The following is an 18727-nucleotide window of genomic DNA, read 5'->3' as shown; positions in this document are numbered from 1 at the left end:
ATTTTTTTTTGCCTTCCTTCCTATTTTTCTCTCTTACTTCACACCTCTTTTTTTCCATGCAGCCCTTACATCCCTCCCACTGGTGCTTAAACCTGCTTTTTTTCCTACCTTCCTCAGAATCAGAATCAGAATCATCTTTATTGGCCAAGTATGTAGAACACACAAGGAATTTGTCTCCGGTATAACACGCTGCACTAGTATCATCGTAAACAACAAAATCATTGAACCATTTTAGAGTAACCAGTAGTTTTGTAGTACCATTTTGTAGTACAAGAAGAGTGACTACGTCAGTGACTGTTTAAGGAGTTAATGGCTAGAGGGAAGAAGCTGTTTAAGTGTCTACTAAATTTGGTGCGCATGGATCTGTAGCGTCTGCCTGAGGGGAGTGGCTGGAAAAGGTGGTGGGCAGGGTGCGGGGGATCCAGGAGGATTTTCCGTGCCCTTGTCTTGATTCTTGCAGTGTGCAAGTCTTAAGAGTGGGTAGGGCGGTGCCAATGATTTTTTCCGCCGTCCTAATTGTCTGCTGAAGTCGGATTTTGTACTTTTTTGTGGCAGCCCCAAACCAAACCGTGATGAAAGAACACAGGATTGATTTGATGACTGCCGTGTAGAACTGTCGTAGCACCTCCTGTGGCAGGCATGCTTCCTCGGGAGCCTAAGGAAGTACATCCTCTGCTGGGCCCTTTTCAGGATGGAGATGGTGTTGACTTCCCACTTGATGTCCTGGGAGACTGTGATTCCCAGGAACTTGAAGGTCTCGACGGTTGACACAGGGCAGTTGGATAGTGTGAGGGGCAACCGTGGAGAAGAATGTTTCCTGAAGTCCACGATCATCTCTACAGTCTTGAGCGTGTTCAGCCCGAGGTTGTGTCGGCCGCACCAGAGCTCCAGCTGCTCCACTTGTTGGCGGTACGCAGACTCGTCGCCGTCTTTGATGAGACCGATGACCGTGGTGTCGTCTGCGAACTTTATGAGTTTGACAGCTGGAACTGTTGAGGTGCAATCGTTTGTGTAGAGGGAGAAGAGCAGTGGAGCGAGGACACATCCCTGTGGGGCTCCAGTGCTGGTGGTGCATATTGATGATGTTGTCATACGGTCACACGCTTCCTTTCTGACCACCTTCATTCCCTCCCTCCCTCAGATATTCCTTTCAACCTTCTCTCAGAGCCATTTATTTTGTGTCCTTTATTCCTTTCTTGAAACTACTTCTCTGCCTTCCTTCATTCAGTCCCTGCCCAAGACTGTTTAGAATCCACTTTCTTCGTTATTGACATGAATGACTTGCCAATATTCATGGTTACCCCCCCCCCCCCCCCCCGTAATAATATGTCAAATGTCTTGGAATGGGCCTCAACTATAAATCATTCAGGGATTACGATAGATCCCTTGATTCGTCTTTGAAAGTAAAAATTAACAAGACCATTTCTACTTTGTAACAACATACATGAAACTTGGAGAGAAGAAGATTCTAAAGGTCTTTTCGGTCTTATAATTACCAATCAAGAAAGCCGACGTCTGTTATCCATGCCTTGAATCTGAATTTATTCATCACTTCTAACTTGAGTGCACACATAATAGCCTGAAAGCAGTTCTTCCATTTACTTTTAATAAATTGAATGTAGTAGAGCCCGACAAGCCAGATAGCTTTCCATCTTCCTAATTTCAGCATAAGGCAGTTTCAAACCGCCTTTATAGCAAATTGCTGCAAGAGAAGCATGACGCTTGTCCTTTTCATACACAACTCAAAGAAAGTGGGACATTGCCGCGTCTGAAGTAAGCGATGGCAACGATTTGTTTCATCACCAAGGGGCAGAAAACAGTTAAATTTGCCGGATACTACCTCGGAAGACAGGAAATGTGCAATTCGTCTTCAACCCCCACATTCCGCATCCGTACGTGCACCAAGATGGGGGGAAAAATGTAATAGGCCATCATAGAAGCCAGGGAAAAAAAAAACAGCTTTCCTTTGTGTGTGTTTGCAGAATTAAGTATAACTGCTACTGGTTGGGGTGGTACCCGGAAGAAGAACTCACAAAATCTCGGGGCAGTTTGTTGCTCACAAATTTCCCACTCAAAACTATGTAAAGCAACAAGATTCTGTTTCACAGTATTCTGAAACGTTTTTCTCTCAGGGGCCATTTTAGTTTTTAACCGAGGGCATATTCATTTCTGAAATGATCCTACTAATTTATAATACTTGCAATTGTAGGTTAAATGTTTTGGACAGTCCTACGATGGATTTCCAGGCAGAAGCCGGTGCATGAGACAGATGGGCGGCGAAAATTTGTTTATTCTTGCCTATGCCATTTAAGGTGGGTGTAGCATGGTGGCAAAGTTTGATGATCATTTCAAGGTTTCCTCCAACAACTCACCATACAAGCAGCCTGAACAGCCTCGGACACACTCCCGGCGTTGGGCTCGCACCAGAACACGTGACAGTCATAGCGATGGCCGCCAGCGTCCATGATGAAGGCAAACGTACGTACATCTATTCCCACGCCCATGAACGACAGGAATCGTACGCGGCACTCCACCAGCACTTCCTCTTCATCCTGCGTGGGGAACGAGAGACATAAGGATTCACATAAAACAGAGTGCCGTTGTCTTCATAAATCGGACCACTGGAGCGGACAAGCTTTGTGTTCTTAAATCCATCATCTTTTTTTTTTTTTTAATGAATACGTTTGTTTCTTCACTGTTCAACGCTGCAATTTTTCTGACTTTTCAATGTCAGGTTGAGTGACTGACCTCGTCTTTGCTGATGGTGACTGTGGCATCGGCCACATTGAGGGCCACTGGAGTCCAGTCCTCTTTGCTGGAAGCACTGACTAGACTACCTATTGCGCCATTCAGTATGTCCATGCCTGCAATGAGCCGGATAACAGTCACATTTTAAATGCATTACTATGTCGCAGCTTATCAATTGAACCCCAGAATAAACACAATTTAATTTATTTAAAATAAACGACAACTCTTCAACTCATTTCAACTCCACCTATTGGCGGGTGGGCGAACCACCTACCTATTGGTCTGGCAACGGGCATCATTCCGAGGTACAGCACCTGAAACTTTTGAACCAACTCAGTCTTTGGTGTGGGGAATTCTGCCAAAATAATACATCAACGGTGTTTAAATGGTTCGAATGGTAATTACAGAAAAATGATTTAGGTACTGAGTGATGATGATTTGGACTAAGTACCAACCCTGTAAGGGCAGGTCCAGTCCTGCCTGAATCCTGTCCTGGAGAGAGCCTCCTGCCATCGCTTTGGCATTCTTTCTCTCAGTCATAATCTGAATGTGGGTGAGAGATGGCGGGAGGGAAGAAAGGGTGAGGAAGGCGGGGCAGAAGCACGTTAAAGCAGTAGAGTGAGTGTTCAAGAAGAAGGCAGATGCAGTAATGTTTTTTTTTCTATATTGTATTTTGAATTTTCCATTTCAACGTTTAGCTGATCCGCTCTGGTATCAAGGTGAATGAAAATCTCCGACGTTAATATGGAAGACACATGGACGTGCAAATGACTTTTGAATTTGATTATACCATAAGAATAGGAGTGGATTGGAGCTTTTGTGGATACTATTTTTATACACAGTAAATTTATATACTGTAGTGCACTACCACGATGACTACAACTGCGTTTTGTTGGTTAAATGGCGATCTTGGGTGGCAAATAAATAAATAGAGACCGTGTTAGAGATAATAAAGTCAAAACATTTAGTTTTTTTTAACATTCATTGGTTTGTGGCTTCCTCGCACATTCCAAAGACTCGCATCTTAGGTTAACTGAAGTTCATAAATAAATGTGAGACTGTGTATGGTTACTAAAGTCAGCAGGATTAGGCTTTTGCTCACACGTGACCCAAATGAGGAAAAACACTGTAGGAAACGGATTCATTGATTTGTTACATGAAACAATCTATTTTATATTCCTGATCCTGTTGGGTCATTTTGAGGAAATGTAATGTTTTGCACCATTTGTAAGGAGTGTAATAACTAGCATAATATATAACATGGAAAATGTTTTCTCTTCACATTCCAATAGAACGTGTTGTAGCCATCCATCAAATAAGAATATACATGGTCTTGAACGCTGTGTTGAAACGCATTGTTCGGACATATATGCCTTGTCATACCCGGGAGCAGATCTCATGGAGGCTGGTGGCAATGGCTTTGGCTGGCGTGTCACAGCGGAACACATGGCATTTTAGGATCCTTGTATTTTTATCCCGTGCCACATATGCAAAATCCCTGTGAGGAACAGAAGAATCAAAAATATCCATTTGTGGAAGCAGTCAAACAAGAAACATAACTGACCATCACAAGTACAGGAGGTAATAATGAAAGATATTATGGAATCCCTTCCACACAGTTCAAACAGCTTCAATTCGTCTGGGAAGACTTATGACATTTGAAATTTGTCGGGATCGTGGATGTCAATTGATCAGGCAGAGGGCATGTCCTAGTTTAGCAGCTCCTCAACTTTTTCTTAGCCCTCATGTATCAACATCATGACCAGGAAAATACAATTGCATAGTAGGCCAAAGCATTGATCGAAAATTAGGTTTTATTGCTAAAACTTATTCTTTGTATTCAGTATGTTAGGCATTATTTAAATTCACGCTGCAGTTGGAATATTAACACTCTGCCCTACAAAATAAAAAACGAAACAACGACTTCATCAAAGTAATGCACATGCCGGTACACTAAGGGTCTAATTCAAAAGGTTACCGAAGAAAAACAGTTATAAAGATCAAATGCAAATGTTGAATTGAATATAAAAGTTAAACACAACCCAACAATCTTAAAAAATGCACTATGAAAAGATACTTTAACATTATGCACAGTTTGAACATTTCATTCAGAGATTCGGGTGCGCGACGAGAGTGAGCCCACCTATCACGATTGGTACCACACTTTGAAAACAGCTCTTGTACTTAATACCAAACGCGTTTGATCGGGTTGTTGTTCTCTACAAAATCCATCTAAGCACGTTACTTGTGGACTTTGTGCAAAGGGAAGAGGAATAATAGAGCATTACTTAAACTGTTCCCGCAAATGTGGTACCATAGAATTGTACAAAAGAAAGACTTTTTCCCCCTCAAAGTATGAAGGCATTCACTTGTTACAACTATGTGGGACTTGTGGTCGGACTGATGTCACCTCGAGACGGATGAGAGACGAGCTGACCTTTCCTGTTATGAAAATTAACACACCCACACTCATACACGCTATGGCCAAGTAGACAGACCCGAGAGATCGATAGCGCAGCGCGACGTGAGAGCGAGACAAATAGAGTGACGGCAGGCGGCGGGGCTGAAAAGAGGCAATTCAGAACAGGAAGGAAGGCACAAGGAAATGGATCGCCACTGAGAAGAAACACACAAGCAAAACATGAAACGCACAAACATGCCGATACATATATGCAAGAACGGTACATTGCAATAACCCTCCTGGGAGCTTTGGGCATTTTTTCCACAACACAAATAAATAAATAAATTCTCAATGCAAAAGGGCAGTCGCGGCGGCTCGTTTAAAAAGCCTAAAGAATCTGGGATGATCCAATTTCTCCCTCTGTCCGTGTGCCTATACAATAAAAACATGTTTGCAGACAGAAAAGGACAGAGGGGGGAGATCACTCTCATTTCCTAGAGGTCGAATTGTGTTCATTTCATGCACACTCACTTGGAAGGGGGTAGAGAGATGGAGGCAAAGAGGAAATGAAACAATAAGAAATGACGGAGATGATGTCGAGATGCAAAAGAAGAGGAGAGGAATATCTTTACCTCTCTCTGGAACCACGGAAGGCAGGAGGGAAAGCGCAGAGGTTAGTAGAAAATAAGAGTTTTTTTTTCATTCCCAATTGTGACGGTAAAATGCTGTATTGACAATCAAACTGGCATGCCTGATCAACGCAATTATTTCAGTCAAGGAACAGTTAACATCTATCATGGGGGGAAAATTGCCTTCAGACCCTGAAGGCCCAAAACGTACTGCCGGCTCAAACATGAGGACAATTAAACGGCAAAATAACCTGCTGAGATCCGAGTCATATGACAAAGAAAACGCATCTGAATGGTAATTGCAAATTACAGTCTGAAAATAGTTGCTGCCAATGAGACAGTTTGACTCAGAACATGCAACTCTGTTTCTTAATGCGGCTCCTGAGAACTTCTCACATTTAGTTCAAATGATTTAAACATTGACACTTTATTTAAACCAACTTTTATAGCGTATACTAGTATTTTACGAGATTTTGAAGGCGACTTTTTATTAAAAATTTGAATTAAAACGGGTCCACATTGTATTAATAAAAGGTGTCAGCCATTGTTCCATCAAAAACACTGAAGATAGATATTTACACCAAATATATAAAGACACTTGTCAAACTCTGCTTTGAAACTGCTCTGCTTTTTTTTTGAGGAGGGGGGGCAAATACGGAGCATGGCTTCTGTTACCATGACAACTCAGGTCAAGCTAAGCCAAGGGCTACTCAGAGATGTTTACCCATCTGCGTCCAGACTACAAATGAATAATGCTTGCGTAAAGCCAGCGCTGGCTCATGGAAACGGCACAATTCATAACATTCTCAGCGGTTCTCTAAGAGTCTCGACATACTTTTAGAAACTGTCCAAGAACAACATATATACTTGGTTGTTTAATTTGACACTTTAGGCCAGCTAGCACTCCAGAGACCCAGCTATTTGTATGCAAAAAAGTACAAAAGTAAAAAGTACATTTTCCAAAATCTGTTCCCTTGAATGCATTTTTACATGTGCTCTAGCCATGTGTGGTGGCACTCCAAAAAACGCAAAACAAAATAATTTCAAAGAAGTTGTTAACAAGCAAACCAGTGAATAACAAAAACATAAATAGTTGCCTGGAAAAAACATCCTTGGACGAGAAGACAATCCGAGCAATTAAGTGGCAAAACATGAAAATCCTCTGAAATAAAAATTGTGCGGGGAAAAGCAAAGAGGTGCCAGGGGGAACTATTGACGCAGAACAAGTGAGTCAGGAGAATGAGGAAATTATTATTATCGCACATTTGAAAACGCCAGAAAGATAAAAGTTAAGTGTGTGTGTGTTGGTGCGCACACGTCTGCTGAGGGAATAGACTATGGTATAATATTTTCCACACAAATCATATCATCTCATGCCAACGCACCAGAAAATGTTAAGTTTGATGTGGGAGTAATTTCTATTTCGACAATGGAGTTTAATGGCCCATGGGATGAGTGGCAGCTGATCGGGAGCACACGCACACATTGTTGTGAATGTCAACACCATATTTACAAAAGAAATCACTTGCGTCTTGTATCTGTCATAGCAATAGACCTCGTTTCATCAAACCATCGTGTGAACACATAAGAAGAACAAAAAAACCTACAGGAACAGAAACTATCCTGATGGTTTTGGCCCTTCCTACTACGATTACAAAAAATACAATAATGTGGATAAATTACTCACGGTGGTTTTGTTCCCCCATTTTGGGAAGAAATCTTTGAGACGCTCTGGATATGAGTGCACGCTCCTCAAGCTGCATGCTGCAGATCCAGTGGGTAGTAAGTAGAGCTCCCCCTGTCCCATTTCTTCAGCTAAGCCCCTCCCCTATTTTCTCTTCTGAGCCGCCTCTTCCTCCTCCCTCATGCTGCTGACTGAGATGTTATCAAGCTCTCGAAATAAGAATCCTCCAAAAATAAAGGTTCGGGACTTGAGAAGGTCAAGGTCAATTTGTCTCACATGGGGGTTAAATACAGTGTGTGTCTGCGTTTTCTAAATCCGCAACGTTTCCAAGACAACATCAAAATTCAAAAGTGTTTTTTTTTTAACTGTAAAACATAACTGCAGTAGTTTTAAATGGGGGGGAAAAATGTCTGCCAACATTTGAAAATTAAATGTTATTGAGCAACCTGGGCATCTGTACTTTTTTTTTCCATGAGCGAGAGAGCTTCAGTTTTTCTTGAACCCGTCTGGAATTGTAAAATGAAGAAGAAGGAGATATTTTGGTATCATTTTTAATAATTTAAAATAAGTTTTCAATGATGGCATTCCAAACTGTGTAAAATTGATTCACTAATGAGTTCTGTCAATTTTGAGGAACTGATGGGTGATTAACTCTGTCTTAAAGGGGACATGAAGTATGGAAAACTGACTTTTTAATTGCTAGTACACAAATTGCTGGGTCTGGGTGAAGTGTACAATTAAAACAACCAAGTCAGCCATTTTTTAGCTGTTTATCTCTACCCCCCCCCCTCCCCCGGATTGTCTGCAAGTCTGCAAGCGAACTATTCTGTATTTTATCCAATTTACTTAATTCATTTGCATTATACTGCATTGAGTTCTGCATCCCTGACTTGGCAGCTAGGCTGGGCAAAAGCCGCCATTTTCAAGTGAGTTTTGCTGCCAGATTACTCAGAAGCACAATTAAGTGCATGGCAAAATAGAAGTAGAGCTGCAGTGTTTTGATAACTGGTACATACTCAAGTGTACGGCTTCTTAAATTCACCGAATAACTTGAATAATTTAACTACAAAAAGTTTGACACAAAATCTCTGCACTGGCACTTTGCAGGGAACATTTTCCCACATGGAATAATGTTAATGCAGTCGCACACTTGCTCTTTTTGTAGAAAAAATGTTGGCGCGGTGGCAGGGAGCCAGGAACGAAGAGTTAGTAAAACATTTGCATACATTTCACATTTCACAAAGAAGACAAAAGGCAATGTGTACCACAGCAACACGTCTACAATCGCCAACACAAGGTCACGTGACATCAACTAATTAAATCTCGCCTCCCGCTGGGGTGGGGAGGAATTACAACTTCATGTAATGCAAACCAAAGGCAATCGTGTTACTGAACAAACACGATGAAAACACGCAATAAGGACGAGCTGCAGATGAACGTGACTCACGGTGAGTCATGCACGACAGATCGCCTAGTGGGTTAGACAGTTAACAGCCAATTCTACACTCTCATTCGCTGATGCCCATGACACTCACCAGACCAGACCATTTTTTGCGAGTGACTTAACTGGTAGATTGACATAAATGTACTGTTCACTTGGCTCCAACAGACAATTGAGTCTCTTCCTGTGGGACACAGCGCCCTCTACTGGATTTTCTTCCTCTATCCTCCCACCACAGTATCGGGTGAGTCGATTGGTTTTGATTTGGTTTCGATTGATTGGCTGAAAGCCTTCTTCGCGTTTTAATTGTCCTTCACCTTCTTACAATAAGGAGGATGGGCAGCGAAGAACAAATAGAGGCGAACGTGAAGGGCAGCGGTAATGTGTTTTGTGGTGAACAAGAAACGGTAACTCGCCCTTTCATTTCATGCAGTGCTTTGTCATGATAATTTCAGATTTTGTTCAGTCCCTTCATCATCAATGATCTTTCTCCCTGGAGTCAAGTCATCCGTCTTGTTTATCACCAGTGCGGTAACACAGAACTGTAGTAGGAAATATTCGGGCCCAGGTCTAATTGAGGTTGCCATTACGTTGCCACGGTAACCTACCTGCCATTGTCACGACCAACGCCCCAGACGCGGATGCTGGCGATTGGCTGAGAGTGAAGGACACTGCGGTCCATCGGGTCAACCAGGTTCAACATATTATTCTGCAGCAACAGGTACATGTCCTTCCCCTATACAAATGAACACAAACACACACACACACACGTTTATTAAGCGTGCAGTATCAACGTTCGCCAACGGTGACAGCTACAGTATCTGGAGCTTTTGTGTCATGCCTCTTATGACTTAAATCGGTCACGTTGTATGGATGCAATCGACATGGATGAATGGATGAGCGTTCCCATTGACGTACTCCAAAATGGAACAGAAACAACTGTCACTTCCTGTGGGTGAAACGACCGTGTGTCCCAAAACTTTAGTCTACATGGAGCTGGAACAACATTAATAACAGAAAACTGTATGAGAAAATCCATCTATTCTCTGAGCCGCTCAATCATATAAATATGTTTCTTTCTCTGACGTTTGTCAGTTCCTTTCGGCGTAGTGCACAGTCTCGGTGTTCCTTTATTAAACATACACACAGACTTCAGAAAAAAAAGCATTAGGAAATGGATGATGTCTTTTCAAATGAATTGCAGCCACCCCAGAGAATGAGAAAGCTTCATAATATTGCTCCTATTTTTCATCACTTCATTTGGCTGGCTTGCGGCTCTCGATGTCAATCTAACACTGTCACAAAACAACCACTCGCTCCCTCACCTCGCCCCAGATCCCGACTGTGTCTCGGATGTCGTTTTTGGAGTAGGACAGCTGCCGTATGCAGTTGTTCACGGCCACGCTGCTCTTGCCAGGTGCCAAGTCCTCCTCGGCCATCTCCACCCATCCCAGAGAGCGGACTGCAAAACACTGAGACACACAAGAAAAAATGACCACAATAAGCGGAGTCACGTGGCCAGAGACCTACAAAGAGCACCTGATTGCACCAAAAAGAAAGTAAATTCATTCATTAGTGGGGGTCATTTATTCATAGCAAAAAAATCGAATTCACTAAAAACCATTGCTTTTTCCATAACAAAATGTATTATTCAGACTAATGAGACATGAACTAATTATTTTGACTTGTGTTGTACAGCAATGGTGGCTTCATTACCATGCCATCAATTACACTATTTTCAACACATGATCATAAAACTCCCAAGCTTTATCTACACTACTTATCGAGCTAAAAAGACAACCAAGTATGTAAACCTGACAGGGTGAATGTAGTTTAAGAGACTGAATTTGCTAAAAATTAAAAAAAAGGACTTCAGAACTTTTGTCACATTTGCTTTCACTGGTATATGTTAACCCCTGATGCAAATAATATCAGTTCCACAATACAATCAGGGGGAGACAAACGTTCAACTTGGCTGATACAGACAGGAGACGGCAAATAGAGCGAGCCGCGTCTCCATCAAATATTTATTGCCCGGTCAGACAGGACTCTGTCACCTTGTTCAACCCACTACAACAAAAAGCCACGATCCCAAACAAAAGAGATGATCATCTTGTAATTTTACATCCTTTCTCTGGATTATTTGGAGTAATTAACGGTTAAAATGGGCATGTCAGCAATCAACAGACAAGTGCAAACATCTCTGCAGATAGGAGAGCTACACGATAAAAATGCAAACAACGGATGTACTATGTGAACTTCTGCAAAGTTTGTAATGGTTGACCCGGTTTATAAAGTAGAGCAATGTGTTTTATTTATGGAACACAAAGTGCACTTCACATTTTCAATGCAATGTTTGAGTGAGTGGGCCCATTGAGTGTCTGTCTCACTCTGTACTCTGACATTCATTGCAGTTACATAGGCTACGTAGACACTCAAAACTAGGCAAAAGAAAATAATTGGTCTTGTAAGTCACAAAAACGAGTCGGGGACTGTGTCAAAAATTCCACTTTGACAAATATAATGGTTGGTGGACATCACTGCATGGTGACTCTGCATTTGGAGCAGTGGAGGCAGTGCAGTATCATATCCAGCAGATGGCGCTGTTTATCTTTCTGTTCAGTAAGCATGTCAGACAAATGCAGTAATTACAGTGTGCAAATACACCCGTTTTCTAATCCTGATAATGATCTTCTTGTTATAATCTCCTTCAAATCGGACTGTCATGACTTATAATCAGCATCTCTGACAAATATATGTTTATGAAAACGGGTTTTGTACAAATTGATTCTAAACTCCTGCAGATGATGTGCAATTCTGTGCTGTTATATTGCATGTTTGTGTCTTCTTTAACTCATTCAGTACCAGCCAATTAGAGACCCTTTTTTTCTCACCATAAGTCTTGGAAAAGTTAAGTATCAAGTATCTGGGGTCGAACGTGTGAAGTGTGAAAATTCATATAAATATGTCTTTGGGAGTGAATTCGTTAATTGCAACGTGATCGTGGCGGCATAATAGGTGGATTACATGTCTGTGGAACAGTCAGAAAGTGCAAATAAATGCAGACAGGAAGCAAGTGCCGCTAATGTTCGTTAATACCACTAGGTGGTGCTATCAGACACATCTTCGAAGGCTCAGTTTGGTAAAGTAGTCTTTACCTTTGATTGTGGATCACTGTTGCCGCTGCTCGAGTCGTCTTCTTCGACTGCTGGACGGTTCCTGGAAAGAACATCAAAAGAAGCTATGGAATGGAGTGATGCCGTTATAAAATTAGTAATGGAGTGTTGCTGTGGCGAGCATTAGCTCTGCTGAAGACAAATCCACCAGAGCAGTCATTACACGAACAGACATCCATTCCCTGACTGGGAGAGTACATTTCCTGCTTCGTCTGAAGTTATTTAACAGTGATTAAACACTAGATAGGAGATACTAACCAGATGGAGGTGAAACATTGTGTAATTGAGTCACAAGAGCAGAGAGAGAACTACAGTATGATGGTTTGGAAAAATTGATGTGATTTTACCTTAACTTTAGTGATGCATAGCGAAGCGTTGCACCCTCAAACTCCTTTAAGCTGGGGTCAGGGTTCACCGTGGCCGCCTGCAAGTCCTGGTGTGCAGAAACATTCTAGTCAGAATATAGGACAACAACCAAAATGCACATAAGACCTAAAAGCCCTCTTCACATATGGAACCATGAATACTGTGTGGTGAGGTCAGTTATTATCCTTTACTCTGGTGCATGAATAGAGAAAGCCTGAGTCAGGCTTTTATGTTGCGTTTTCTCCACCTCTTTAGAAACCCATGAACAAATATTTCTTTATACGTTTGAAAAAACACTGGGTCAAGTTTCAAAATATTTCCAAAAAGAACAACTGTGTTTCTATATCTCCAAAACATCTGCCTCACAGAACAGTCTATTTTTGTTTTTTGTTTTTCTAATCATCTTCTTTTCCTTCCGGCTCATCTCATTTTGTTAAAGGTTGCCACAGCACATCATCTTTTTCATCTCCGCCTTCCTCCTTCATCCTCCTCTCAAACAGCAACTGCCCTCATGTCTTCTTCCGTCACGACATCTATCAACTTTCTCTGGCTCCATCCTCATCATAAAGTCGAACCCCGTTTCGAACATTTCCACAGCTATAATGTTTACATTTCAAAGTTCTGATTTCATGTAATTCATTTTCCATTTGCCAATTTTGCTTACAACCAACAACTTTATTACAACGTAAACTTCATTATAATGACCAGCTTTTTCCTACAAAAGGCCCTCGTTACAACGAACCACAGGAAGCTAATTGCTATAAAATAATATTTAATATTAATAATAATGTATGTAATATCTATGTTATCTTATCTTATGTAATAGGAGGGCATTGAGGGCTGGGGTGAGGATTCAGGCTGTTCGACTGACAGTGTTAGCAGGTGCCTTTGTTATTTTTGAGGATAGAAGAGGATATTTTGCAAGGGACTGTGCTCCCGATCTCATTTTTACATTTATTGACTTTGATCCATGGACCCAGGTAGTCAAAACGTGACGGTCGATGAATCAACTTCAAGCTCAAAGCGACGTCGCGGATTGCTGACGACGATGCATCAGATAGTTCAACCCCTAATTTGCTGTGCACCGGTTTTAAATAGGCCATAATGCAATTTGATGTCAATATTGTACATCATATGTAAAAGGCCACGGCGTGCATGTGGAAGAAGGGCTAAAAGGACAAATAATTGTCACAAACCATTAAACATTCAATTCAAACATGCATCCAAACTGCATAGCAGAGTGCTCTGGCTGGATGGGGGGATGGCAATGATGCACTTTTGTGTAACAGGACATGCTCAGACATCAAGCAAAGGGAGTTTGCGTCGTATGTACAAACAGTCTGCGCAAACACATTCATTTTCTATGCAGCAGGAAGATGGTTGAGTGAACAGACAAGAAAGACAAGTGTGGTGCTGCAGCTGCGAGATGTCTCTGCTCATCAAGCATATGACAATAGTGTGCTCGTCCGGTTGATGTTAGAGCTGCAACTCGCACATGCTGTCCAGGTAGTTAATGCGGAGCATCTAATGATAATTAATCCACACAATCACAGCTTGAGGTGGCGATAAGGCTCAATAAATGCATGATACTTGCCTTCCACACCTCACTATCAATCTTTCCGCCAAAATCACCCCACATGTGTTTCTATAAATGGCGTTTAAAACACAAGTACATATATAGTTGGGGAGTCAAGGTTGAGAGGGGGAGTCAAGGAGAGAGAGACAGAACAAAGCGGTTAACTAACTTGCTCACTGCACACCGGCGTTTGTTACAATGAGGAGCAACTCCAGGAAAAACTGTTAAGCTCCAAAACGTTCCTTGCTCCTATTGAACATTCACCGTTCCACGTAGAATTAGTAAAATATGAAAATACATGACAATCAGCAATAATTTCAATGACTGCAGAAGATTTGAAAAAAAAGTGCCAAAAGAAAAACTTTTCCCACCTTGTCTTTGTCTTCTTGATGCTGGGGGGTGCACTCTTGATCTGAAATCCGCTGTATCGATGTAGATCGGGGCTATACAGAAAAAAAAGGCATACAAATGAGATACATTATTTCGACCATGTTTCGAAAGAAGAAAATAGGTAAAATAGTGAGTGATAAAAAAAAATCAAATCAAAATTAGAACTTCAGAGATTCAACAGCAGCCACACTGCCCGATTATTAACCAAGGAGATGGGAGGTGTGTGCGATACGGCTGTGACGCACACAAATGTCAACAAATGAATGTTCCACAAGTTAAAATTTTCTGTCAAACTGTTCATCTGCTCTGTCCTGCGCTAGTCAAGCACGTCAGATAGAGCACAAATGTGGAATTACACCGATTGAAACAGCCGTAGCCATGGCTAGACCGTAAAAACCTTTCAATCGCTTTTCAAAATTAGGTTTCTATGCTAACAACGTGAAATGAAGCGGCTAAATGTAGCACGCGCAGGTGCATTGAAATGCGAGGCAGAAAACATTGACACCTCCAGCAGATGGATGTGCTTGGATGGATCGTGGCCCATCTATCTGCCAACCTCAGTCAATCCGTTCTAAGTCAATGTTTTATCTACCAGCTCTCTATCAATCTATTTTCCTCTGCGTGACTATCCATCATTCTGCATGACTGACTGATTGATTGTCTGACTCTTCTTGTGTTCTACTCCGCCACTGGATTATTGACAGTCTTCTCTCTGCCTTGCTCTCATTGCTTGCCTGCTTTGTGAGGTTGTTTCTTGTTGTCAGGTACACAGGAAACTAGAGATTGGGTCATGAAGACTAATTCTCACCGCATGTTCAGACCGTGTCCATCAAGGCCAAGAAAAGAGGCGCATGCAGTTTGACTTACAAAATAGCAGCTGTTGACAAATCCGCATGTTGGCAGAATGTGTTCGTGGAGAGGCTCCACTGAGCTGTCGGAGGTGGTGCTGCCAGAGCGGGTGGAGCCCCTGAAGAAGACCTCGGTCTGACATAACTAGAGACACACATACAAAAAAAGGTAAACACATGCACAAGCAAAAGCAAAGCGGTGAGAGGTCAGCGGATATCTCCCGAGAAGTCTTAAATGCAAACACTCACTCACCAAATTATTAAATACTATGCACGAATATAAGACCGTGTTTTTTGCATTGAAATAAGACTGAAAAAGTGGGGGTCGTCCTATATTTGGGGTCTAGTCATTAGACCCATTCGGGACGCTATATGGCGCCAGATATCATTGAAGCGAATTCTGAACTTGACTCCCCAGGCCAAAGTGAACTCCTGTCACGAAGAATAAAAATAACGGGAGCACGAAGACGAAAAGTTAAAAAAATAACGGTAAGAAGGAAAAGGGAAGAAGATAATAGAAGAGATAACAGAAAATGCAGAAACGTAGTGACAATCTGGAGAAAAGTAGGTCAAAGATCGGCCAGGTTAACCGGCAGCTGAGAAGTTATGATGTAATTTACATTTCAAAAACCAGAGTCCATTCATTTATGAATATGATTTTACTTTAGTTTACATATTTAAATGTTCAGATATTGAGATTTTATCGAGGTAAAATAACATGCTTTTTCCTCTCAAATATGTTGTTATAATCATTTGTTTCAGATGTACTGTAATTATTTTCTGTATAAAAATTAATTTGGTGTCCAAAAAGTCTTTTTTTCAAACTTGAGTCTCGAAAAAGAGGGGGTCGTCTTATAATCAGGGTCGTCTTATATTCGGGCCAATACGGTAAAACTGCACAATCATATACAATCATAAGATAGTGGTCAGTTTTTGATCGACAAGGTCATACAGTATTTTATAATGTATTTAGGATTTTAGTGTAGAGTTGTGTAGATCTGCACTGCATAGAACTGAGAATCATTGAAAATATGTTGCCGCTCTGATCTATCGCCCACGATTTGTGGGGAATAGAAGATGACCTTCTCTGCAAGTGGTTGAAGTCCCGTAAAAAAAAAAAAAAATCGTAATTGCCTGTATAAATAGTTTAAAGTAGCCATAAGTATACCACAAACTAATCGACCCAGAACACTTAAATATCACATAAAACTCATTTCACGAGATTCCCCTTAAAAATGGCTTATAGATTGTTTGATTCAGCAAAGTGGCACCGGAAGTCACCGCTGCACAATCAGATAACACCAGTTGACAAATGCTAAACGGGACCTTTGTCATTTGTTAGCTTGAGCTCGCTTTAAGGGGTTAATGGCCACTCGGCAGCGCAAAACCATACACGAGGCAAAGACTCCATTATTTCCGCTAACCTCCCGAGCTAAATACACAAGCACTTACATGACCTACAAAAATCATCAGCCAAGACAGTTGGCACAGACATACATACAACACAAATTACTAATTTTGCTCTTAGTCAGAGTCTGGCATCTTCGGGCTAAATAGAAAAATGACATCAACCTGAAAATATTTATTTCATTTTTTAATTGCTCAATCCGTGAATCCGTCAAATCGCCAAAAAGTGGAGGTTTACCGTCATTAAATAAGGACTCCGAAATACAAGACCCAGCTCTCGGTAAGATGCGGTACAGTGACTTACAACCACCAGTCTCATCTATATAGAAGCACAATTAATAGAGCTCTTGCATTGGAGCTTAGATTGTGCTTGTATGCCTAATGTTATGAGTCATGAAAATATGATTTCACACATGGAAGAGTGATGAATATCAGGAACTACTTTCAATTCACTGCATGCACAGTTGACTAATAGGTATCAGAAGCTAAAACTACGAGACAATAATTTTCCTCATGGCATTTTAATTATTCCTCAAAGACCTATCCATTTTCTGCCCTGATTACTTTGCAATAAGCTTTAAACCACATTTGTCAGGTTTCCTCAAACCAGATGTTGATCATTACATTAAGCACAAAAGAGAATTAAATGAGGGGTTTGTCCAAAACAAGGTTAACTTGGCATACATGTTTGCATTCTCCATTCACTCACCTCTTGGTCAGGAGTGAGGGAGGGGCTGAGTGAACCAAGCGATTGTTTACGTGGTGTCGAGCATTTGTGGTCTCCAGGTGCGTCGGGTTCTGTCTGTCCATGGGGTGTAAGGTGGGTGGCGGGTCTCTCCCATTGGGTAGCGCCCGTGGGAATGTGCCAGTAGTAGATACCCGCCATGTCTGTTATCTTTTTCCATCCAGGTGGCAGATCCGGGTCCGTTTGGAATGACTGCTCATTCCAGATATCTGCTGAAAAAAAAGGAAAGACGTTACCTAACAGAAATTAGGGTAAACAAGTCAATAAGCATAATGGTGGACAGGTGAAATTAGGTGATTTTCAAACACACATTTAAAGTTATTAAAGTTATAAACACACTTTTTAACCCTCGTAGTCCACCGCTTGCGATAAATGTAAAATTATGTCTTTGAATCAAAGGCAAAGGCATTCGGAAAAACACGAGAGAGCTGAAACGTATGGGGGGGGGGGGGGTTCTAAAATGGCCTAAATTTCATGACGTCACCGGCTGATAATTCTCAGGCATTGCAGCAATAATAAAAAAATGTTTTGATTCCGTAATCTTCACAATTTACATATTTTGCACCATAGAGACCCATTATAAATCATATTTTTGAATGCATCGTAAACCTAATGTGTAAACACGCATTTCACGTGAGTTTTACGTCAATCGCTTTGTTTTCGCTTGGACAGACGTATGCATGCCACATTGATGGGTTTAGGTCATTCCAATTGTGCAACTTATAGGTGGCGCCAGAGGATCGCAAATGAGTTTGCCTTTTTGCAGGAGGCTTCAAACCAATGCATTTTACATGAACACGCCCGGTCGGGATTGTTAGTAGGGCTTGGTTGGGACCTCCAGAGACAATTTCTTTTTTCCTTTTGCAAAAAATAAAGAATAAAAAATCCCAAAGAACTAATAAACACTATATATATATATATATATATATATATATATATATATATATATATATAGAGTGTTTGAAAAAAATGTTTGTATAACACAAAATACATCGTTACAAAAATTGTAAAATGCGTAACTTAGGGGTTTTTTTCCATTTGAAGGACCCAAGGGTTGTATTTGAACACAAAAAATAATTGTAAGTATAAAAAGTTTAGAAAATAATGCATGCATTGTAGCATCTGTGCATGTGCCTCTAAAAGGCGGGGCCTGTTGGGTTGAGGTGTGACTAGGTGATGAGCTGTGGCCGACACAAGCTATTGTGCGACTGCGCTTGAGTTTTGCTGCTGTGCAGTCAATAAATGGCCAAAAAAAGGTGCATCAAGGATTGTGGTTTTCCTATCCCACATGAGAGTGATTTACAATCAATAAGTAA

The 18727-nt window shown here is 41.3% G+C and overlaps 1 protein-coding gene across 10 annotated transcripts in view; it reads right to left on the bottom strand.

The window, feature by feature from the left end:
• apbb2b (amyloid beta (A4) precursor protein-binding, family B, member 2b) overlaps positions 1-18727 on the bottom strand; it is a 71800-nt gene that overhangs the window by 4011 nt on the left and 49062 nt on the right. For 4 of the 10 annotated variants that reach the window (XM_052084312.1, XM_052084311.1, XM_052084314.1 and 1 more), the window contains 13 exons: positions 17376-17623; positions 15279-15404; positions 14393-14464; positions 14040-14090; positions 12427-12512; positions 12062-12122; positions 10229-10375; positions 9512-9639; positions 4132-4246; positions 3204-3291; positions 3023-3103; positions 2749-2864; positions 2373-2552 (listed from right to left, as the gene is read on the bottom strand). In XM_052084312.1, coding sequence (XP_051940272.1) covers positions 2373-2552; positions 2749-2864; positions 3023-3103; positions 3204-3291; positions 4132-4246; positions 9512-9639; positions 10229-10375; positions 12062-12122; positions 12427-12512; positions 14040-14090; positions 14393-14464; positions 15279-15404; positions 17376-17623 — 1499 coding nt within the window. The other 6 variants (XM_052084313.1, XM_052084318.1, XM_052084317.1 and 3 more) reach the window with 4 other exon arrangements.

Source organism: Hippocampus zosterae, chromosome 13 (assembly GCF_025434085.1).
Source record: "Hippocampus zosterae strain Florida chromosome 13, ASM2543408v3, whole genome shotgun sequence".
NCBI lineage: Eukaryota > Metazoa > Chordata > Actinopteri > Syngnathiformes > Syngnathidae > Hippocampus > Hippocampus zosterae.
This window is presented reverse-complemented; position numbering and strand designations above follow the sequence as displayed.